The sequence below is a fragment of the Cokeromyces recurvatus genome (genome assembly GCF_025118155.1).
Source record: "Cokeromyces recurvatus strain NRRL 2243 chromosome Unknown BX663scaffold_14, whole genome shotgun sequence".
In the NCBI taxonomy this organism is placed as follows: domain Eukaryota; kingdom Fungi; phylum Mucoromycota; class Mucoromycetes; order Mucorales; family Mucoraceae; genus Cokeromyces; species Cokeromyces recurvatus.
The window spans coordinates 87,217-109,495 of record NW_026251400.1 but is presented as its reverse complement, the minus strand read 5'-3'; the positions used below and the strand labels follow the sequence as shown (position 1 = coordinate 109,495).

The 22,279-nt window shown below is 29.5% G+C and overlaps 10 protein-coding genes across 10 annotated transcripts; 7 read left to right on the top strand and 3 right to left on the bottom strand.

Moving 5' to 3' along the window:
* Positions 1-407: 407 nt before the first annotated feature.
* BX663DRAFT_510730 (oxidative stress survival, Svf1-like protein) lies at positions 408-1,802 on the bottom strand. Its single transcript, XM_051527792.1, has 3 exons — positions 1,776-1,802; positions 1,485-1,710; positions 408-1,380 (listed from the first exon to the last, which is right to left on the bottom strand). The coding sequence occupies exons 1-3, from the start codon at positions 1,786-1,788 to the stop codon at positions 468-470; spliced, it is 1,152 nt and encodes a 383-aa protein (XP_051382305.1). The 5' UTR covers positions 1,789-1,802; the 3' UTR covers positions 408-467.
* Positions 1,803-2,250: 448 nt separating this feature from the next.
* Positions 2,251-3,871, top strand: BX663DRAFT_435616 (S-adenosyl-L-methionine-dependent methyltransferase; the record flags this gene model as incomplete). The annotated part of the gene is made up of 4 exons (XM_051523135.1): positions 2,251-2,280; positions 2,341-2,420; positions 2,648-3,776; positions 3,830-3,871. 4 exons carry the CDS (start codon positions 2,251-2,253, stop codon positions 3,869-3,871), a joined length of 1,281 nt encoding a protein of 426 aa, XP_051382304.1.
* Positions 3,753-5,031, bottom strand: BX663DRAFT_543341 (uncharacterized protein). Its single transcript, XM_051530836.1, has 4 exons — positions 4,645-5,031; positions 4,477-4,576; positions 3,975-4,416; positions 3,753-3,893 (listed from the first exon to the last, which is right to left on the bottom strand). Exons 1-4 carry the CDS (start codon positions 4,992-4,994, stop codon positions 3,877-3,879), a joined length of 909 nt encoding a protein of 302 aa, XP_051382303.1. The 5' UTR covers positions 4,995-5,031; the 3' UTR covers positions 3,753-3,876.
* Positions 5,032-5,240: 209 nt separating this feature from the next.
* BX663DRAFT_510721 (major facilitator superfamily domain-containing protein) lies at positions 5,241-7,662 on the top strand. The gene is made up of 8 exons (XM_051527791.1): positions 5,241-5,485; positions 5,557-5,640; positions 5,708-5,772; positions 5,846-6,002; positions 6,101-6,182; positions 6,259-7,024; positions 7,104-7,243; positions 7,326-7,662. The coding sequence occupies exons 1-8, from the start codon at positions 5,301-5,303 to the stop codon at positions 7,518-7,520; spliced, it is 1,674 nt and encodes a 557-aa protein (XP_051382302.1). The 5' UTR covers positions 5,241-5,300; the 3' UTR covers positions 7,521-7,662.
* Positions 7,663-7,924: 262 nt separating this feature from the next.
* On the top strand, positions 7,925-9,293 carry BX663DRAFT_510718 (uncharacterized protein). Its single transcript, XM_051527790.1, has 2 exons — positions 7,925-8,149; positions 8,250-9,293. Exons 1-2 carry the CDS (start codon positions 7,986-7,988, stop codon positions 9,229-9,231), a joined length of 1,146 nt encoding a protein of 381 aa, XP_051382301.1. The 5' UTR covers positions 7,925-7,985; the 3' UTR covers positions 9,232-9,293.
* A 290-nt stretch (positions 9,294-9,583) lies between these two features.
* On the top strand, positions 9,584-10,880 carry BX663DRAFT_510715 (uncharacterized protein). Its single transcript, XM_051527789.1, has 5 exons — positions 9,584-9,795; positions 9,914-10,016; positions 10,093-10,133; positions 10,182-10,288; positions 10,378-10,880. Exons 1-5 carry the CDS (start codon positions 9,670-9,672, stop codon positions 10,589-10,591), a joined length of 591 nt encoding a protein of 196 aa, XP_051382300.1. The 5' UTR covers positions 9,584-9,669; the 3' UTR covers positions 10,592-10,880.
* Positions 10,881-11,726: 846 nt separating this feature from the next.
* On the top strand, positions 11,727-13,285 carry BX663DRAFT_510713 (uncharacterized protein). The gene is made up of 6 exons (XM_051527788.1): positions 11,727-12,084; positions 12,141-12,291; positions 12,365-12,544; positions 12,625-12,819; positions 12,882-13,137; positions 13,222-13,285. Exons 1-5 carry the CDS (start codon positions 11,827-11,829, stop codon positions 12,932-12,934), a joined length of 837 nt encoding a protein of 278 aa, XP_051382299.1. The 5' UTR covers positions 11,727-11,826; the 3' UTR covers positions 12,935-13,137; positions 13,222-13,285.
* Positions 13,286-14,117: 832 nt separating this feature from the next.
* Positions 14,118-14,958, bottom strand: BX663DRAFT_510706 (cytochrome c). Its single transcript, XM_051527787.1, has 4 exons — positions 14,740-14,958; positions 14,538-14,669; positions 14,376-14,474; positions 14,118-14,297 (listed from the first exon to the last, which is right to left on the bottom strand). The coding sequence occupies exons 1-4, from the start codon at positions 14,821-14,823 to the stop codon at positions 14,286-14,288; spliced, it is 327 nt and encodes a 108-aa protein (XP_051382298.1). The 5' UTR covers positions 14,824-14,958; the 3' UTR covers positions 14,118-14,285.
* Positions 14,959-15,656: 698 nt separating this feature from the next.
* Positions 15,657-17,696, top strand: BX663DRAFT_510705 (WD40-repeat-containing domain protein). The gene is made up of 4 exons (XM_051527786.1): positions 15,657-15,806; positions 15,881-17,160; positions 17,236-17,380; positions 17,444-17,696. Exons 1-4 carry the CDS (start codon positions 15,697-15,699, stop codon positions 17,478-17,480), a joined length of 1,572 nt encoding a protein of 523 aa, XP_051382297.1. The 5' UTR covers positions 15,657-15,696; the 3' UTR covers positions 17,481-17,696.
* Positions 17,697-17,840: 144 nt separating this feature from the next.
* Positions 17,841-18,875, top strand: BX663DRAFT_510702 (small nuclear ribonucleoprotein-like protein E). The gene is made up of 6 exons (XM_051527785.1): positions 17,841-17,987; positions 18,070-18,096; positions 18,168-18,230; positions 18,286-18,364; positions 18,418-18,700; positions 18,832-18,875. The coding sequence occupies exons 1-5, from the start codon at positions 17,949-17,951 to the stop codon at positions 18,471-18,473; spliced, it is 264 nt and encodes an 87-aa protein (XP_051382296.1). The 5' UTR covers positions 17,841-17,948; the 3' UTR covers positions 18,474-18,700; positions 18,832-18,875.
* The last annotated feature ends 3,404 nt before the right edge of the window (positions 18,876-22,279 follow it).

Here is a 22,279-nt window from a genome sequence, read left to right as displayed (position 1 = left end):
TACTATATAATAATACTACTACTATTATTCAAATGTAATAGGGAATAACGACGTCATCATTAATGCAAACTTTATTTTATTTTTTTTTATTGTAATCATTGGATATAAAAGCAGTAATAGTAATAATAGTTGTGATAAAAAAAAATGTTTATCAAATGATTTTAAAATACGCGTGCCTAATTTTTTTTTTTTTTTTTTTTTCAAAATAGGTTCCATCACGGAACAAATGACAGAATAATGTGTTATAGAAAAGAAAGGCAAAAAAAAAAAAAAAAAAAAAAAAAAAAAAAAAATTATTGTTATTATTGTTGTTATTATTGTTGTTGTTATTATTATTGTTATTATTATTAATATTATTAATAAGAAAGTAATAAAAAGAAGAAGTTCAAAAGGGTATTTTTTTCTTTTTTTTTTTTCTTTTTTTTTTATATGATTATATAAAAATGGTGTTCATAGAAAGAAGGGTTTTAAAAACCAGATACAAAAACAAGCTCTTGATAACATTGACCAGGGAAAGAAAACGTTTCATCGCCAATTGTAATTTCAGCTGTAGCTTCATCAATCCATTGATAAATATATGGCTTGACAACAAATGTTTGTACAAGCTTTTTAAGGAACCATGGAATTTCAGACAAGATGTCAATTTTATCAATCAAGTTCTTAACCGTAACCGTCATACTAACAGTAACATCCTTCACTTCATCTCCTTCCTTTTCTTGAAGTGTTTGTCCTTTCCATGTTAATCGGACACGTCGAGGAATCTCATATTCAGTTTCATTATCCTTTTCTAGGTCTAATAATTCAACATGATTATCGACACATACACTCATCAATTTATCCTTGACTACAATTGACCCTTGATTTACTTCAACTGCACCATATTGTTTAGTAGTCGTGAATTGCATCATCGAAAGTGCTGCATCCTCAGCTTGGAAATTGATAAAGTTCCATTTAGAAGCAATCAATTGGGGTTGAATACCTTGAATAGCATGAATAAACATACCCTTGGCTTCTATTTCATGCAATTCCTTATCAATAATCATCGTACCCTTTGCATCACATCGTGGCCAAAATTTATGTGAGACAATACCAGCAGCTGTACTTTGATCTTGTCCTCCCAAATAAGTCTTGCCTTCTCCTACTTTGAATCCTTTGTCAATACGTTTAAAATCTAAATCAACGATAACATCTGGATGTGTGATGGAAATCTTAAAGGTACTCAAAGTAGGATCCAACGTAATATTAAAGAATTCTGTCTTTACTGAACGACGATCATCAGAAAGTTTAAAGACATAAGATTGGTTCAAGTTTTTAAAAATATTGGTATTTGTGTTAGGGTCATAATAACGACAAATAAAGGAGACAGTAGGATTCCAAAGACTAACAATAATATATATATATATATATATAGAAGATTTAAAAAAAAAATTGAATATAAACTGCATACAACGCATATACATTTATATACAATATTATTAACTTACCCAATAGCAGAATAAATCAATTGAACAAACATAAAACCACCTGTTTTAGTAGTCATGTAAAAGATTTGGTTTTCTGTTGCTGAACCAGAAGCTAATGTCCATTCATAGTCTTTAGGAGTTAACTCGCTATAATATTGTCCATCTTTAGCCGTTTGTGCTGGTGTCTTGACAGTACCTTCTTCTGTAAGACCAGCAATATTTGTAACTGTGCTTGTAAGTTGAGAAACTATAATATATTTCTTATTAATGCAAAAGAAATAATAAAAATAATAATATTAAAAAAATAGTTACACCAAGATGCCATTTTTATGTTTATTATAAAGAAAGAAATAAATATAAAAAAAAAAAAAAAAAAAAAAAAAGAAAAGACAACGAACTAATTCACTTTCTTTTAAATATGAAAAATAAAAGTATTTGATTGGATTGTTTCTGATTCTAATCTCCGAATGTTCACATGATTTACACTAAATTGTTGTCAATTTTTTTTTTTGTTTTTTGTAAACAATTATAGTATGTTCACATGTTCGTACATACAAAGTAGAGAGAATAATATTATAACTGTGAAGGTTATTTTTTTTTAGTCTTATAATGCTATTTTATAAATCATCTATTTTTTTTTTGGATTAATTATTTTCAAAGTTGTGGCTTGGTCTAAGCGTTTGTTTTAATTTTTTTTTTCCTTGTTTATGCTGAAACTCCGCCAAGCAAAAATGAATAAACTAAAAGCTTGTACATTTTGACATTTAGCAATTTGAGATCATTTATAATGCCTACCTATCTAATTCAATTTGCTCAGGTTTATATTCATATATGATTACAAAAAGGAATCACTATTTAATTTTTTTTTATATTATAGTTTCATAATGAATTCAGACTTCCTGAACTTCTTTCACTTGCTAAATTAGAAAAAGTCAATATCAAATATAATGAACAAGAGTATAAGCTTAACGTAAGGAACCATTTAAAAATATAAGCGAGTCAATAAATATTAATTGTAATGGAAAAAAAAAAAAGAATCCATTTTTCAAAGTTGAATTAGATTCACATAAAGATGCACAAAAGCTGGTGAAAAGAGCCATCTTAATCAAGTAAAATATATTTACACATTATCAAAAAAAAAATACACTTTCTCATATACACTTGTACACTTACTTTTTTTTTAGGCATATTTTTGAACTTTGGGGAGAGGGTAATACATACGAAGAAGTTCATAACCAAGTAAAAAAGACTTCAGATCGTTGGCCTGCTTATAATACTTGTTCTTTCAAATTTGTTGTTTCATCATTTGGATCAACTATTCCTTATAAAGAACAAATCAACATCATCAACTCCTTTTCTTATTTAGGTTTTGAAGGACCTATTGATATGAAATCACCTGACGTTCAATTCCATGTTTTGGCTGATTTTGGCGCTGAAAATGGAACAGAGCGTCCTTTACCTCTTCATATCTATATGGGTGAATTGATAGCTACAGGAAGTCGTGATCTTGTCAATTTGTACAATTTGAAAAAGAGAAAATATTTAGGCACAACATCCATGGATGCTGAATTATCATTGGTTATGGCCAATCAGGCATTAGCAGCTCCTGGTAAACTTGTCTATGATCCATTTGTAGGTACGGGTAGTTTCCTATTTACTTGTGCTCATTTTGGAGCATTTACTTTGGGATCTGATATTGATGGAAGACAAATTCGTGGTAAAGGAAACGCAAGTGTACATTCAAATATTGAACAATATAACTTACAAGGTCGTGTGCTGGACACACTTGTATTCGATATCTGTCATCATCCTTGGCGATCACAACAGTGGATTGATGCCATCGTCACTGACCCTCCTTACGGTGTTCGTGCAGGTGCTAAAAAGTTGGGAAGACATGATGGTAAAGAATTGACAATGAGAACATATGACGGTGTTCCAATGCATACCCGTGAGGATTATTATCCACCTACAAAACCATACGAAATGTCAGAAGTTTTGGTTGATCTCTTAAATTTTGCCGCAAAACATTTACTTTTGGGAGGTCGATTAGTCTATTGGTTACCCACTATAGTTGATGAATATTCAAACGACGATGTGCCTCAACATCCTTGTATGAAATTAATATCGAACAGTGAACAAAACTTTGGACAATGGTCACGTCGATTAATTACAATGGAAAAAATTAAAGATTGGGTGCCTGAATCAACAGCATCTATTGACCATACCACTTTAACAGAAGAAGAAAAGGCAGAAATTATTGAAAAGGGGACCGAAGATCCCAAACGACCTGGTCACTTTTTATTCCGTGAAAAGGTAAATAAATTTGAAATAGGCTCATCTTTTTTTAATAACATCTCTTTTTATAGTACTTTAATTTTGGCCGTGACTTTAATGAAAAGAAGAATTAATCATCTTATCGTTCGATCACCTCTAATTTATATATACACATAGAATAAATAAATGCTTTCTATATAAGCAACATATAAAAACTTTTTTTTTTTTTTTTTTTACCTCCTAAATCTTCTAATTCTAAATCTCCTCCTAATCCCCCATACTCATCTAAGCCAACTTGTTTTTGTATTTCTTTTACTTTATCAGTGATTCCTTGATTCACTATATAAGTTTCCAAATGCACTTTGTGTTGCAGACATGACTTGTTTTGCATCGTCCTTTCTGCAAATTTAGATCTAACATTTTTCAAAGTGTCAATATCACATTCCAGATTATTTAAGGCTACAAATCTTGCTTGTTCCTTTTGTTTTAATCCACTTGGAAAAGTAGCAGACCAAGTATATAATAAATGATAACATTCTTCGATTTGATTGACCCAAATGTGACATATTTTATATAACCGACTACAAATTCCCATATAAACAAGTGCTAATGAAACAAAGTGTTCCAAAATAAGTAAAGTTGAATTAGCTCTGTAGGTTTCTACTAGAGTAACTCTAAGCTATAAGAAGATGGTCAATCTCTTTAGCTTTTTTATATTATTAGTTCATTTATACTTTACCTTATCTAAAAGTAAGGCCGCCCCAATCAATCTATGTAAAGTATACTGAACCGATTCCTTACTAGGAATAAAGTTCCATTTCGATGTACATTTATCTAAACTGTCCAAATTATTAATAATTGTACTTGACATGATTTTTTGGGTTTTTTTTTTTTTTTTCATCATTACCTTTTCGCATTCCAAAAAGATAAATAAATTCGTTCAAGCTCTTTATCAATCTGTAATGCTTTTAATCGTTTCAAAAGACGTCTTAATTCCATCGATCGTTTAAAACGATGAAAGGGGCGTTGCTGATTCATGTTTTTATAATGTAATCGATCCAACACGGCAACGTCAATCCAGAAACTTTTCCGATCCTTGAATTGCTCAACTAAAGATTTTAAAGATGAAAGGTTTTCATTGTGGTTTATGTCGATTTTTTTATTAATGCGAACATCAGAAAGAATTGGATTGGGTGGCAATGGTGGATCAAGTAATGTATAATAAGGAGCTGCTGTAGGATTTATTTTAGCAGACATTTACAATAAAAGATAAAATGTGTATTTTTTTTTTTTTTTTGGAATTATACTTTGGTAGATTTTTTTTTTCCTCCCCGCCATATCGGAGAACTCTGTCAAAAAAAAAAAAAAAAAAAAAAAAAAAAAAAAAAAAAAAAGAGTCTATTCATGTTACATTTGTATCTCAAAATTGTACTTGTAACAAACACAACAATAAAAGTGTCACAAAAAAAAATATACATGTATTCCAGATAAAAATTATTTATTTATTTTATTTTTTATTTTTTATTTTTTATCTTTCTTTTTTTTTTATCTTTTCTTAGTAAAATGAAACGGCATGAAGCATCGCCATTATTAGATAATGCTAGCACTTCTAATTACGATACTGCAAGGATTCATGATGAGGAAGAAGTGGATATATCCAGTGTAAAGCATAATACACTGTCTGAAGATAACGATGAAATATTAAGGAAGAGATTAAACGGTGCTTCAATTTATGCCATTTTCTCAGGGTAAAGTTTAATAAAATATACATACATGACTATATATGTGTGTTAACATTCATAATTCATTATTTATATAGTCTATATATTGCTGTTATATTGTCTTCTTTAGATTCATCTATAGTTGCTACCATCTACCCTCAAATTGGAACTGAATTTAAAAGGTTAAAAAAAAAAAGGCTATTGTTGTGTATCATGAATAAAATATTTAAGCAAAACATTTTTCCGTAGATCAAATGAAATTGTTTGGATTGCAACTTCATATATGTTAAGTTATACTGCTCTTCAACCCCTATGTAAGTTATTATAATTTTTATACATCTTTATATATATATACATACATACATATACTTATATATACACTTAAAGATGGCCGAATCTCGGATGTTTTTGGTCGAAAGTCAGCTTTATTATTTGCAACTTGTGTTTTCTTCTTTGGATCATTATTTTGTGGTATGGCAACTAATTTATGGGCTCTTGTTGTTGCTCGTGCCATTGCTGGAGTGGGTGGCGGAGGTATCAATTGGTATGACAACCTAGGATAGTAATAAATATAACAAAACAATTCCATTTACCTATATATATATACATATACGTGTATGTATGTATGTATGTATTCAATAGTATGACTACAGTAATTAATTCTGATTTGGTGCCATTAAGAGAAAGAGGAAGATTCCAGAGTTATGGCAATATAGCTTATGCTGTAAGGATTTTATTCTTTTCTTTTTCTTTTTTTTAATATCTATTCATTTATAAATCTATATACATATATATTTTAGGTAGGATCTGTAGTAGGTGCTCCTTTAGGTGGTCTTTTAACTGATACACTAGGATGGCGTTTCTGCTTTTATATTAACTTGCCATTTTTACTCTTAACCATTTATATTGCCACTCAACTCTTAACAAATTACAATTTACAAGAGGATAAAGAAACAACATTTAAAGAACGACTTAAACGAATTGATTATGTCGGCGCCATTATCATTGTTTTAGCTGTCGTAAGCTTTTTGATTGCTACCTCATTAGGAGGTAACATTAAAGCTTGGTCTGATCCCTTCGTGTTAAGCTGTTTTGTATGTAGTTTTGTTTTGGTCATTCTGTTTTGCATTATTGAAGCTAAATATGCATTGTATCCTTTAATGCCCTGGAACATCATCTCAAGTAGGACCCCCCTAGCTTGTTCTTTTACCAATTTTTGGTGTGTCATGGCTACTACAGCTCTTGTCTATATCACACCTCTCTTCTTTCAAGCCCTAATGGGTTTCAGTCCTTCTTTAGCTGGGCTTTATGTGTTACCTAAAGTTGCATCCATTTCTATTGGCTCTGTCCTAGCTGGTATGTACATGTCACGTACAGGTGAATATCGCAAGATTACAATCGTAATGGCTCTTATTTCTTTTATCTCTATGGTTGGTTATACAGCTTGGGTACCCAACAAGACATCCAAGGCATTCATGTTTGCCTGTTTAACAGGAGATGGTCTATCATTTGGTGCTATCATTACAACGACATTAATAGCTATGCATTCTTGTGTTGAACATTCAGGTAAAGTGTATATATATATATGTATATGTATATATTTTCAACTTTATATCTATTTTTACATATAACATCAATATTATAGAAATGGCAACTATCACATCCATGTCTTATCTTTTTAGATCTGTTGGTGGTGTTATTGGTATCTCTTTAACTTCTGCCATTTTTCAAGGAGCCGTAAAATATATTTTAACAGATAAAATCAAAGGGCCTAACGCTGATCTGGTAATATATATTTATATATATATATGTGTGTGTGTACATTTATATATAAGGGTACTTATTTATTTTTTTATTCTTTATATAGTATATTGAAATTGCTCGTAAATCAATGACAGAAGTACGTGACCTTTTACCTCCCGATGTTCTCCAAATCGTACTTGATGCTTATCAAGTGAGTCTTCGATATACCTATGGTACTTGTATTTTGTTAAGCATTTTAACAGTCTTGTGCACTTTGTTCATACAAAGCGTTCAATTGTCTAACAAAACCAGCCGCTAAAACAATAGAATTCAACATATATAGAAAGCATATCATCTTTTTAATAATAACAATATGAAAGAAAAAGAAAAAGAAAAAAAAAAGATGCTGATCCGTTCCTATTAGATAATCTAACAATAGATAAACATTTATATTATACATTTAACATACAAGGAAATAAAAAAAAAATACCAAGTGTTTTATTATTCCTATTATTGAATGATTTGACGTCATGCTATCAGCTACTGTGAATCAAAACTACTAAACTGATTTTTTTTTATTATTATTCAATCTATATTATATTGTTGATGAAGATAATTATAATCTATTTTGAGTTGCTATTCTTGGAAGTTGTCTGAGATACAAAAAAAAAAAATAGACAAGTATGAATTTTGCATATATAAAATCCAAATGTTGTTGTTGTTTTTTTTTTGAAGCAAATACAATACTTCTTCTCCACATTTATCGAATCTTTTTTTTTGCATTATGACACCTACAGGACCTCATCTTTGGCTTCGTGCCGAAACAAAGCCTATGGAACATCGTGCTGCCTTAACACCTATCACTGCTAAAAAATTAATTGATGCAGGCTTTAAGATTACTGTTGAAAGATCATCTCAGCGTGTCTTTGATGATGAAGAATATGCAAGGTAATAAAAGAGGTGGAAAAATAAAATAACATGTATATTAAATAAATATTCATGATACCTATTTACATTTTTTTTGTCCTTTTTTATTATTATTTAATAGGGTTGGTTGTACTCTTGTTCCATTTTTGAGTTGGAAAACAGATGCACCGGCTGAGGCGTATATTGTAGGACTCAAAGAACTTCCAGAGAATGATGAATCCCCTCTTCATCATACGCATATCTTCTTTGCGCATTGCTTTAAGAATCAGGCAGGATGGAAAGAATTACTGTATCGTTTTGATGCTGGAAAGGGCACGATTTTAGATTTAGAATTTTTAAATGATAAACAAGGCCGTCGTGTGGCAGCATTTGGTTTTATGGCAGGATTTGCTGGAGCCGCCGTCAGTTTAGATACATGGTGTCAACAAAGACTTCAGCCTGGATCTGAGCTTGGTAAAATAAATCCTTATCCTAACGAACGGGCGTTGATTGAGTATACAAAACAGAGATTAGGCAAGGTTTTATCGATGAATGGTAACCGATACCCTACTCTCATGGTCATGGGTGCCTTGGGTCGTTGTGGCTCTGGTGCAGTCGATTTTGCTCGTAAAGCAGGTATACCTGAATCTCATATCCTCAAATGGGATATTCAAGAAACGAAACGTGGGGGTCCCTTCCCGGAGATCTTGGCAAGTGATATCTTTGTGAATTGTATCTATTTGAATAAAAGGATACCACCTTTCATCACACAGGCTATGATTGATAGCCCTACTCGAAAGTTAACTGTCATTTGCGATGTGAGCTGCGATACGACTAATCCTAATAATCCTATCCCTGTCTACAGTATCAATACCACCTTTGATAAACCGACTGTCCCCGTCAAGACAGCGAATCCTACACCCTTAGATGTCATCTCAATTGATCATCTACCTACGCTATTACCAAGAGAGAGCTCTGATATGTTTTCGCATGATCTTTTACCAACTATGTTGGAACTAAGGAATCGAACTCAATCTGCTGTTTGGCAAGGTGCAGAGGATTTGTTTAAAGAAAAATTAGCATTGGCTAAACGAAATAGAAGCCATTTTGTTGCCAAGTTGTAAATATGTCTTTATATATCTATATAAATATAAATATATATATGTATGTATATGTATATGTATATATATCTTATTTAATAGTATTAATAATAATAATAATAAACTCTTTCGCCACATACATACACACAGACACTATCATTCATATTTTTATTTGAAATAAACTTTTTTTTTTTTTTTTTACTGTTGCTTTTGTACATAAACGAATCATGATTTCATTTTTGTTTTCCGCTTTTGCCTTTTTTTTAAGAAAAAAAAAAAGAAATATTTACTTAAATATTGATGACGCAAAGGATAACAAGTCCGCTCGAAAAGAAAGAAAAAAAAAATTGACAATCGCGTTTAAACAACTTTTTTTTTTTTTTTGTTTTTTGTTCTTTTCTTTTATATAAATATTTATATTCATTTAATAATAATAAACCAAAAAATATAGTTTTTTTAAAGATGAGTGAATTAGAAAAGGAAACTGTTAATAATACTCAAGTTGAGGAACAAAAGAAAACAGAAGTAGCTACCGAACCTACAAATACTACTACAACTGATTCAACAGAGATCGGTGATGTAGACAAGGTATATATTTATATTCATTTATAAATAAAAATATAAGATCTATGTTTTCCTTTTTTTTTAAAAAAAAATGAAAAGAGAAAAAGAAAGAGAACTAAATATATATATATATTTTTTCAAGGAATTGGAAGCTATGAAGCAACGTGTTAAAGATATGGAAGATGAAGCAGCCAAGTTACATGACATGCAAGTTGAAGTTGAAAAAGCAATGCATCCTGAAGAAGGTAACAATAAAAAAATTTTTTTTTTTACTTACTTTAATTATTGTTTCTGACGACACTTTGTTTTTTTTTCTTGTAGATAAAGAAACTGTTGATAGTCGTTCAGTTTATGTTGGCAACGTATGTAAAATTTGTATATTTGATCTTTGGTTTTAATCATTTGAATAGGTAGATTATGGGGCTTCACCTGAAGAACTTCAAGCACATTTCCAATCTTGCGGTACAATTAATCGAGTAACTATTTTATGTGACAAATTTACTGGTCATCCTAAAGGGTAAAAAAAAAACTAATTTGCAATATAAAAAATGAATGTAAAAGTAATTAACATGGAAAAAAAAATTTTTTTTTCTCTTTGATTTATAGTTATGCATATGTTGAATTTGCTGAACCTAGTTTTGTAAATGCAGCCGTTGCTTTAGATAATAGTTTATTCCGTGCACGTTTAATAAAGGTTATGCCTAAACGTACCAATGTTCCAGGCTTCTCTGCTCGTGGCAGAGGTAGAGGACGCGCTGCTTTCCGTGGTATGCCTTACTATGGACATTCTCCAATGTACGGATATCGCGGTAGAGGGTAAGTTAATTTAAAGTATATATGAATTTTTGTTTATTCATTTATTTTATATATACATGTATATAGTCGTGGAAGAGGCGGTTTCTATGCACCTTACTAAAAAAAATCATTCGTTTGGTTCGATTCTCTTGTTTTTTTTTTTTGTTTTTTTTTATATATATGTAATAGCTTTTAAATTTACACCTTTTATCCCTTATAAAAAAAGGAAATATATACATGGAGTTAAAATATTATAAATAAAAAAAGAAAAAAAAAGAAAAGAGAATAAGGGAAAAAAGAAAAAAAAAAGAAGAGAAAGAAAAAAAAAAGACATGTGTAAATAGACTACATTATAGAAACAAGTAAATTTTTGGTCTTGAATATTATTTTATTCCCTATGTGATGCTATTAAAGAATACATGCATGTATGTATGTATATTAAATAAACAATTCAAACAGGTATAAGAAGATGTTAAAGTTTGTCCTGACGACAAAGAGAATCACAGAAAATCAATAGAGATACACTATATTTATTGAGCGTATAGTTAGTTAAATAATGGTGGGGAGGGGAGAGAGAGGAGGTTAATGATCACTAGACTGTCTGTTGAGAATTATCTTCATTCCCTACAGCAACGATCAAAGAATATAGAGTGTATCGATCGATAAGCATATACTTATTGTTATTATCATTTCCAATGAGAAGAACACTATGTCTGTAATGATGTCTTCTTTTGACCGTTGTAAGTAACTTTTTTTTTTTTTTTTTTTTTTTTTACCTATCATGAAAGAAGTGTATCATTAGGCAAAGTAAAGAGAACAAAATAAATAAATAAAATGTTTTTGTATATTTATTGCCCCGTTTATTCAATGTTTTACAGTGATAACTAATAGTAGTAGTATTTTTATATCTTTTTTCTATAAATAATACTTTGTAAAAGATATAAAAAGAAAGACATATATGCTATAAGGCTTGTATAGAAGGTAGTAACTAGTTCTACCTTTACTAGTAAAGAAATCATGCTGGTATAAGTTATTCCAACTACAGATTCACACAGAACTATACAACAAGCAGTATCCGTTGTCACTTCCTAAAATGGGATATCTTATTTCTTCAATTATCCAATAATTTTTTTTTTCTTTTTTTTTGTAAGAACTTCAAATTATTCTCATTTAGTAATTTTTTTTATTTATTTCTCACCTTAGCTTCAACACATTATATATTATTATACCCCCATTCTTTCCTTTTGTTTAAAAAAAAAAATGGATGACAACAAGACTAATAAACGTAATAGCATGTTAGCTTATATACCTATTCATCGTCGTAATGAAGAAGATGATAATAGACGTGCTACTACAAATAAATATCGTTCATCTATGAATCAAGATGTTATATTACAACCTGAGGCAACTGTTTCCTCTGGTTCTACGAAACGTGCTTCCTTTATACATCGTCGTCCCATGTCTTCAAATAATAGATATAATCGTCATAGTTTCTTTGGTGATGATGGAAACGATTATGTAGGTACATGTTAACATCTATATACAACATGTATATTTATTATTATTATTATTAGGATAAGAATACAACCTTTGAAGATGGTAATGAACAAGTAGAAGACTGGGAAAGTATTCTTAAACAATATGACAGATATAGTATGACTGAGGATGATAAAAGGAAAAGTAAAAGAGCCAGTCGTCTCTTTGAATCCTTTCAAGATTCACCAGGTGTGTATAATATGTATATGTATATATGTGTACATGTATATGTGTATGTGTATACTAAATAATTAAAATATAGTTGAAGTTCCTCCTGCTGAAGAGCCTACCGTTATATTGGATTGTTATGACTTTCCTCCTGCCTTCAAGACACATCATTTACATGATATCTTTAGAAGCTATGAAAGTAGTCGAGGAGGATATAAAATTAAATGGTTATCTGATACTCGTGCCTTGATCATCTTTGACCATCCTGCCACAGGTATATAATATATATATAATAATAACACACTGCCGTATCAAGTAGATTCATTAAGGATATTATTATTTTACATATATTAGCTAAAAAGGCTTATATTGATAATGTCACACATGCTTTAGCTAAAATACGTCCTTATGATGGCCCTACTGATTTTTTAAAGGAGAATAATATAAATCAGCAGCAAAAGCCTACAAACAATAATAGACCTATGTCGATGGATATAAAAAGACAATCATTTAACAACAATAGAACATCCAATAGGAATTCAATGAGAAGTAAGTTTTATAAACTTGGAGATAATAAACACTGACTGAGCTTAATATCTTTTTTATCCTAGTTGATGATGCCGCTGTTATAACGAATAAAAGATTGAGTTCTGTATTCAATTAAAAACACGTATATAAAATAAAATAATAAAATATGCATATTGATGTTCTTTATAAAATAACGAATGATTTTATTTGTCAAACTGAATCAAGTTCATTTGCTTGTAGGGAAAAGGATGATGCATATTAGTTACATGGAAAACTAAAAGTACAAATAGCTTAAAGATTCATAATTGCAGTTCCAAGGTTATAGATTAAATAGAAAAAGTAAAAAAAAAAAAAAAAAAAAAAAAAAAAAAAAAAAAGGGGGAATTATTTTATACTTTACAATCTGATAACTTTTATACAAAGAATCTTTCCGTTGACAAGAAGTAACTTTCATGCAAGCTTCGAAAATTGTTATTAGTAATAGAGACTTGTATATAATAAAAAAAAAAAAAAAAGGATTTCGTTTCGTTAGATGTGCTATCGTTTAAAATACATGATTAAACAGTTAGTTTTATATATCCCTGAAATGTTTTAAAGTTAGCAATTTAAGATATCTGAGCAAAAATAAAGTTTTATTAATGAAATAATTAATAAGAATAAATGAATTTATTTCAATTCAAGTTAGTCTACTACATTTATTTCTTCATCTTATGAAATGCCTTTTATTATTTACTTGTAGTAGGAGCTATAGCTTTTTTAATCCTGACTGAACTATTTTATTACCTCTTCTGACACTTTATCATCTAACTTTCTCCCAGTGTTTCCCGTTAATAAATATCCTCTACTACTACTACTACTACCCCGAAATTACAACTACGCCATTCAACAGCAGACAAGGAAAAAAAAACTGTTTAATCAGTGTGAAATCCTATTCTATTAGACTCCCTACAAGAAAACGCAAAACCTCTCTTGTCTATCATTCTTCATTTTACAACAAGTCATCCATGTTGCCCTTGGTCACTTTTCTTAGTATTTATGTCTCTATTTTTATTATTGTGATTTTGAAATTGACTAGAACATATAAAAGATGTATTTCTTTATTGCTCTCAATAATATGATGTTGATGACTTTATTCAGCTAATTTGTTGAGGTGAAGTAGTTTTGCATAACAATGTAGACTTCAGTTTAGTATAATTCTCAAACCTAAAACCCAGATTCCTATTGTTAAAAAAATTATTCCAGCTACGAATACGCAACTATTATGAAATCTAAAAAAGTAAAAATATCTATTTTTATAGTTATAGTTTTAAACAATCCATGTTATATAGTCTCTCTCTTATTAAAATGGTCAATTTATTTTAATGTAACAGATCCATTTACAAAAAAAAAAAAAGTATCTAAAGTATTAAAAATAGTACAAAAAAAAGCAATATTTTCTTTTAAATATTGAAGGGGGAAAATAAATAAAAAGGTTTTATAAATACAGCTTAACATGATTCCTATGTAAAAATAAATAAATGAAAAAATAAGTATTTACAAGTCAAAATCAATTTTTGTCCTTCCTTTTCTTTTTTTACCTTCAAGTAAGCAACAACATCAGCACGATCCTTAGGCTTCTTAAAACCAGCAAAAGCCATCTTAGTACCAGGAATATATTTCTTGGGGTTTTCAAGGTACTAACAAATAGGGAGTAATAATAAGTACAGGTTGCGATATTCTCCTTTTATACAAATACTTACATCGAAAAGAGTTTGTTCTTCCCAAACAATACCTTTTTCTACATTAGCAGCGGTGTAAGAGTAACCGGGAGCTTGACCCGTCTTACGACCAAAGATACCGTGAAGATTAGGACCGACCTTGTGAGGACCACCCTAAGGATGATAATAAAGAAAAAAAAAAGGGTTATAATCACTTCAGAAATGCATATACAATAAAACTCACTTCTTCAACGGTGTGACATTGAGCACAACGAGTCTTAAAAAGCTTAGCACCAGCAGTGGCGTTACCAGATCCGGGAGTAGACATCTTTAAATTAATATAACTGAGTGGGGGGTGTGTTTTGTAAAGATAAAAACAAAAAAGAAAAAAAAAAGAAGAAATAATTACAAGTTGAAAAAAAAAATTATACAAATTTATATCATTTTTTTTTTTCATATTTTTACAAGCCCCCCCCCTCTCCTATCTCCACATTGTCTTCTATTGTTTGTCGGTTGATTTATAATTTAAATGACCGCGTGCAGTTGAATCCAGAAAAGGACTTGCATATTATTAATAATAATGTTAAAGAAGTAATCGTATTCGTCCTAATAAAATACATAACAAGCAACCAACTATCCTTTCTTTCTTAAGAAAAACAAAAATAAAAGAAAAAGGCTGATTTATGCTACTATTCAATACATTATATAATATTAGAATCATGCATACTATGTTGTATATCATCATTTCTCTGTCATTTATAATAAATTCAGGTACAAGAATGTATAAAAATAACGTTGCACTTAAAAAAAATATATTCCTGGAATTAAGGATTATCATTCGAACATCATACATAGTTGCTATTTCTTTTTTTTTTTCTTCTTTTCTTCTTTTTTTCTTTTTTTTTTTTTTAATTATTTGTATTTGTGTAAATTTTAATTGGTTTTAAACAAAGTACAGACAATAAAGAAGAAGAAAAGAAGAATTTTCTATGTCATTGATTGACGTTTTTTTTTTTTTTTATATACATGTGTATAAAAAAATTACTTAATTTTATTGAAAGCAGTCTTATCATATTAAAAAAATCACATGAACACATTATCCACGTAATAATTTCTTTCATCCTATTTGATTGGCTTTTTTTTTTTTTTATATATACATATTATCATTATTATTTTACCTTTTTCTTTTTTAGTCAGTATTATGCAAATATCAAAAAAGAACTCGAACCAACAAAAGACAGTGTCAAATAATATAAAGAATGAAGAACTTGTGAGATTAATATTACAAGCTTTACTCGATCTTGGTTACAAGTAAGCATAGTAAATTGAATGTATTCACACACATGTAGAATATAAATATTAAATGACTTTGTAATAATGAACAGCAATGCTGCTACTGCACTAGAGACAGAGTCAGGCATTTCACTAGAATCAAGTATTATTTTAAAGTTTAGGTCGAGTATTTTACATGGTGAATGGCAAGTAGCGGAATCCCTTTTATCTCAAATACCCTTTATTTCAACAAATAATCTACCTAAAGTTCAATTTCTAATTCGACAACAAAAGTTTTTGGAATTACTGGAAAAGGGTGAAACGATGCAAGCATTATATGTGCTTAGAACAGAAATTACACCATTAGGTCAAAATACAGAGAGATTACATTTACTTACAAGTTTAGTACTTTGTTCTTCAATAGACGACGTGATGGAGCAAGCCTGCTGGGATGGCACACAAGGGGCATCAAGAGAACAATTGTTAACAGAGATACAACATTTTGTTGATCCTACAGCCATGATACCAAAACAACGATTGTTATACTTGATTAATCAATCACTTGAATGGCAAAAGAGGTCCTGTCTCTATCATAATCCGAGACAAGATAATAAATTTTCTTTATTTTCAGATCATATGTGTGATAAAAATCAATTTCCTACAACGACCATCAAGGTCCTTCGAGGGCATACAGACGAGATCTGGCATGTTGCTTATTCGCATGATGGACATTATTTAGCTTCAGTTTCAAAAGATAAATCATGTATTATTTGGGACATGAAGACCTTTGAAGCTATTCAGACATTTAAGAGTGAAGTGAGTGGATCGTATTGTGCTTGGTCTCCAGATAACACTCGTTTATTGGTATGTGGTACGGATTTTGGTATTCGTTTATGGGACCCTTTTAGTGGTACCTTATTACATACCTTTCAAAGTCATCGAGATCAAGTGACAAGTTGTGTTTGGTTACCTGATAATCGACATTTTATTTCAGGTGCCTGTGATAAGATACTTTGTTTATGGGATGCTGATGAATCCACACAGCCCGTGACTCGTTGGCCAGTTCAGAGAACGACGGATATGAAGATAACTGAAGACGGGAAACGATTTGTGACGATTGGATTAGATAAATGTATAAGTGTTTATGATGTAGATGGATTACGTATCACTGAAATTGTAAAGATACCTGAAGAAGGTACGATCACGTCATTAACATTAACAAAAGATGGAAGATATGCATTGGTCAATGTTCAAGACGTACAAGAGTTACATTTATGGGATTTAGATGAAAGAGAGATAGTACATAAATATTCAGGTCAAAAGCAGATTACTTATATCATTCGATCTACCCTGGGAGGACATAATGAATCATTTGTAATTAGTGGCAGTGAAGGTAAAATGATACACGCACACGCACACGCACACGCATGTAATAGTTTAATACTCATACTATTATATATACAATTAGATAATCATGTATATATCTGGAGTCGAGATCATGGAACATTATTAGAGGAACTAGAAGGACATGAAAATACAGTGAATTGTGTTAGTTGGTGTCCTATTGAACCTATGCAATTTGTGTCTGCGAGTGATGATCATACCATAAGAGTGTAAGTAAATTCTTTATTTTTATTTTATCTTTTTTAATATTAACTATTTATGAATATCCATAGTTGGGGACCCAATCAAAATAGTATGATGGATCTATAATACAATCACGTGGAATATATGCTAATAAACAGTATAATTAACATAGTGTATCTCTCTATTTACATTAGGACGTTTTAATCATTTCTATCTAATTCATTTTTTTGAGTATCTATCTATCTATAGCAGTCATTATAGTTGTATGTAATTTATTTATATCCTGTCTATTTTCTTTAACTTTTATAGTTATGTATTTTTTTTTTTTTTTCAACGTTTATTATTATTATGTAATATAATATAACAGTAAATGCTAAAGCTAAATGATACTAAACTCCTCCATAAATCATGACGTTTTTGGCGGAATATAAATTTGTTTGACTTCGTTTTTCACTTTTTTTTTTTTTTTTTTTTTTTTTCATAGTCTTACGAACCTGGAAAATACAATTATAGCAATACATTTTCTCTTATATACTATTCACATAAATTATTAATAAAAAAAAATATATATATACATATATACATATATAAAAGATGTCATCCAAAGTACAGAAGATTATGGTTCAACCCATCGTAAGTATACAATTATAAATGTAAAGATGTAATAATGCACTGAATTATTTTTTATTTACATTTTTTTTTTTTTTTAAATTAGAATCTGATTTTCAGATACCTTCAAAATGTAAATACAAATATAACCATTAAAACTATTTAGTATTGTTACATGTTATTTATTTATTTGTTCTATATTAGAAATCCAGAGTTCAGATTTGGTTATTTGATAAAACAGATTTAAGAATTGAAGGCCAAATTATTGTAAGTGTGGAAATTACTTTTACAATGTGAGACTAAAAAAAAAACGCGTTATTAGGGTTTTGATGAATTCATGAATTTGGTTCTTGATGATGGTGAAGAGATTGACATCAAGAATAATACTCGAGTTAAAGTTGGTAAGTTGATACAAATAATAATGATAATGATAATCTTATATTATTTATTTTAGGTCGACTTTTATTGAAAGGCGATAATATTACTCTGATACAAGGTGTTGAAAACTAATAAAAAGACAATTTTATATATGAAAAGAAAAGACGAAATTATAATAAAGGCTTGTTATGTATTATGTTTGAAAAAAAAAAGGGGGAAAATATTTCTTTTCTTTTAGGACTATACAAGTATTCTCATTTATAAATTACTACTCCTGGTTACCAGTATAATTAATAAAAATATGTGTATATTACGAAAAGTAAACAAAAAGTTACAAGTTAGACAACAACAACAAAAAGGTCTTTATTTATCTATAATAACATGATGTTCCATAATAACAAACTATTGTCCTTTCTATCACCCCTCCTCTTTCCCTTCCCCATCATAATTTATTAAGTGAATTATCTTTTTTTTTTTTTTTTTTTTGAAGACGGAAAGGGTGGTGCCATGGATGAAAATGGAAGTGGATGAGGAAGCGTATCCCTTTAGACAATATCACCGACTTTGAAATGCATTCTGAAACAGAGCAATAGTCGAAACGCCCACAATAAGGGCACAGACAACGACACTATTGGGGGCTATTTCACCTTTTGATATCATCAACGTCAAAAGTAAGGCAGTCGTATGAGGCTCACTCAAAAATAAAACGAAAATTGCCTGGTGCATCCAAAGCTATCAAAGCTACAGGTACTGTCACTGGCCATTATTTTAATTTTATTGGGAGGGGGCGTTCTTGATGTTATGGATGAGCATGAAGAGTTTAAAAAATTTCTACATTGTCATGGACAATGCTCCAATCCATAAGCATGAAGATATCGGAAGATATATTGTCAATCGAGGCTACAGCTGTGCATATATATATATATATATATCTTCCCCCCCCCTATTCTCCAGAATTGAATCCAACAGAGCAATTCTGGTCTGTCTTCAAGAGCAAGCTTAAGAAGGAGAAACTTCTGCAGAAAGAGACTCTCACTTCAAGGATTTCTGAAGCTTGTAATAGTCTTCTTTATAGTGACTTGCGAGGTTTTTATCGTTATTCTGCATCCAAATGGCAGTTGTATTTTGATAAACAGTCACTTTAATGTGATAGCACACTTTTATATCAATAAAAAAAAAGTGCCATTACAAAAGTCGACAGTTGTGCCATGTGATTTAAGAAAGAGTGTATATATTTAAAAGGAAGAATAAAATTAGAAAAGGCCTTTAAAATTTGACAGGACGGTTCAAATAGTTTCCCCATTTGAACTTCTTCTTCGCCCAGTTAAATTGATATAGTGATGTTATCTATCTTCTTACTGCTTTCTACTATCTCTAGTAGTAGCAACTATCATTGGGCCATCAAAGCTATTTCCAGCAAAATACACACAAACACAATAAAAAAAAATCAACCTTTTCGTTATCATTGTATTATTATTACTTGATATTTTTTTTCCATAATTTATCAAATATCTTTCCTCCCAAACTATGATAGTTCTATTACGTTAGTTAGATCGGTGAAAGAAGAAAGAAAGTAAAAACAATAAACAGAAAAAAATCTGTAAAAATCTGCAATATTATTTATTTTAAGCGAAAATTTGATAATTCCAAGCTTTTTTTTTTCAAAATGATCAGCTTCTTTTATAGTTTCTAACAGGCATCTTTTACCGATGTTATGATTCTATATTAGAAATATTTGATCCAAGGGAAAAGATAGTAACCAATCTATATTTGACATTTAAGGTACAACCTTGATTCAGCTAAATTAAACACCAGCATACAATATTATTTGATATAGTTTGTTTATTCAGGCACCATGACTTGACACAGATAGTTTAATCTGATAAAATTACAAGCAATAGTTGTTAGTGATCTGATACTGATGATAATATTATTGTTGGTTAAATGCTATATACATATAAGTATTCTAATTAGGGTAAACTTAATTGTGTAGTATCATTTACTTGTAGTAAGTTTTGAACATTATATTATATAAGCTTATCAATATATGATATAAATAACAGATAATAATAAACGATATTATTACCACAATAGACACATATTAAGCATATCTCTACATGGAACAAGTTTTATATCAATCAATTTCATTTTCCAGCATGATGTGTCTTAAACCAGCTTTAGAAGATATTAAATATTAAAATATAAACCATATATCTCTATGATAAACTCTCTTTTCTAATATAAGTGTATGCATTTATATGAACTGTATCAATAAAAAGCAATAGTAGTTATAATGATTATTTTCTATTTTACCTTAAGGTTTGTTTAACAAAGTGAGCCTATTCCTTGCCAATACTCTTTTTTTTTTTTTTTTTTTGTAGAATATGTAATCATATCCTTGTCAATTACTACACAGAAGCAAAATATAAAATAACCAGAATAGATAAGGAATACCTATTATATTGAGGACTTGATCTGTGCCGTCTAATCAGACTGCTTTGTATGTATATTTTAATGAAAACGTTTGTAAGACGAAAAAAAAAAACCCAATTACCAAAAGACCGAAAATAAAGCACAATTAGGAAGTTAGGTATATATGTTGTAGGGAAAAAAAATAAGATGTAATTTAACGCACTCTCATAATTGCATAAATGATAAGCTATTAAAAAGCAGAGGTTTTCTTAACAAGTTACAATTCTATTTATTAAAAAAAAAATCACTCTCGATAAATGATAACTACACTATATGTATAAAGAAGTGCTAAACACATATGCTAGTCCTAGTAAACAATGATCTAAAAATAAGCAGTGTTTTGAGTGCAAATATTTGTAAACTATTTTACTTTGGGGACTCCAAGTGTATCTGTTTTTTTACAAATATTTTTTTTTTTTTTTTTTTTACCAGCAAGTTTTTTATTCATTGGAATGAAAATGTACCTGCAAAATGAAAGATTTGCTGTAATTCCGTTTAAATAAAACAATAGTTGACAAAACAAAAGTTACACATTTAATGATCTATCCTCAAGTAGTAAAGAAAGCATTTAAGCTTCTTTAACATAATTCAATATAATATCTTTAATAGTTATTATAGTCATTTTTGTGTATAAAAGATATGAAAGATAAATAATAAGCCACAAAGAGGTACTGGATATTAATCTTTGAAAACTTTTTCTTTGTTTATGTACAAGCAAACTTTCTCGTGGTCTCTCCTTATTTTTAATAAAATCGTTTTTTTTTTTTTTTTTTTTTTTTTTTTTTGGACTGTACTTTGCCTATTTTAATAGAATAAATGCATATATTTTCACACATATACACTTTTGTACTTTGTCTATTTTATAGAATAGAAGCATGTGTTTTTACATAATAATTCCCTCCTGATGCTGGTTATTACAAACTTTAATTATAATAGGCTCCCTAAAATTTAGTTAGTGCAAACAAATCAGTCATTGCTTGCTTTTCATCATATTAGGAAGTAGTTTCTAAATATTTGTCCCTTTACGTATTCAAACTTTATTTTCTTCTTTTTTTTGTATATTTTATTTATTTTTATATACATATTTTTTATATGCACATATTTTTTTTATTTATTTATTCATTTTTTTTTTATTCTTTTCCTTTTTTCTTTTCCTTTTTTTCTTTATCTTTTATTTTTTTTTATGGCGGGCTTCAAGGATATTGGTCGCCTTATAAAATCAATCCTAGTGGGCTTCAAGGATATTGGTCACTTTAAATATTCAATCCTAGTGGGCTTCTAAGGATATTGGCCACTCTAAATATTCAATCCTAGTGATTCCTCTAGATATTGTCCATCCTAAATATTCAATTATGACTCTTTTCTTCATAATGGTCTCCTCTAAACTCTACCTACTCTATATATTTAATCCTGACTCTTTTATTCATAATGGTCTTCTTCTCTAAAATCTAGTTACTCTACATATT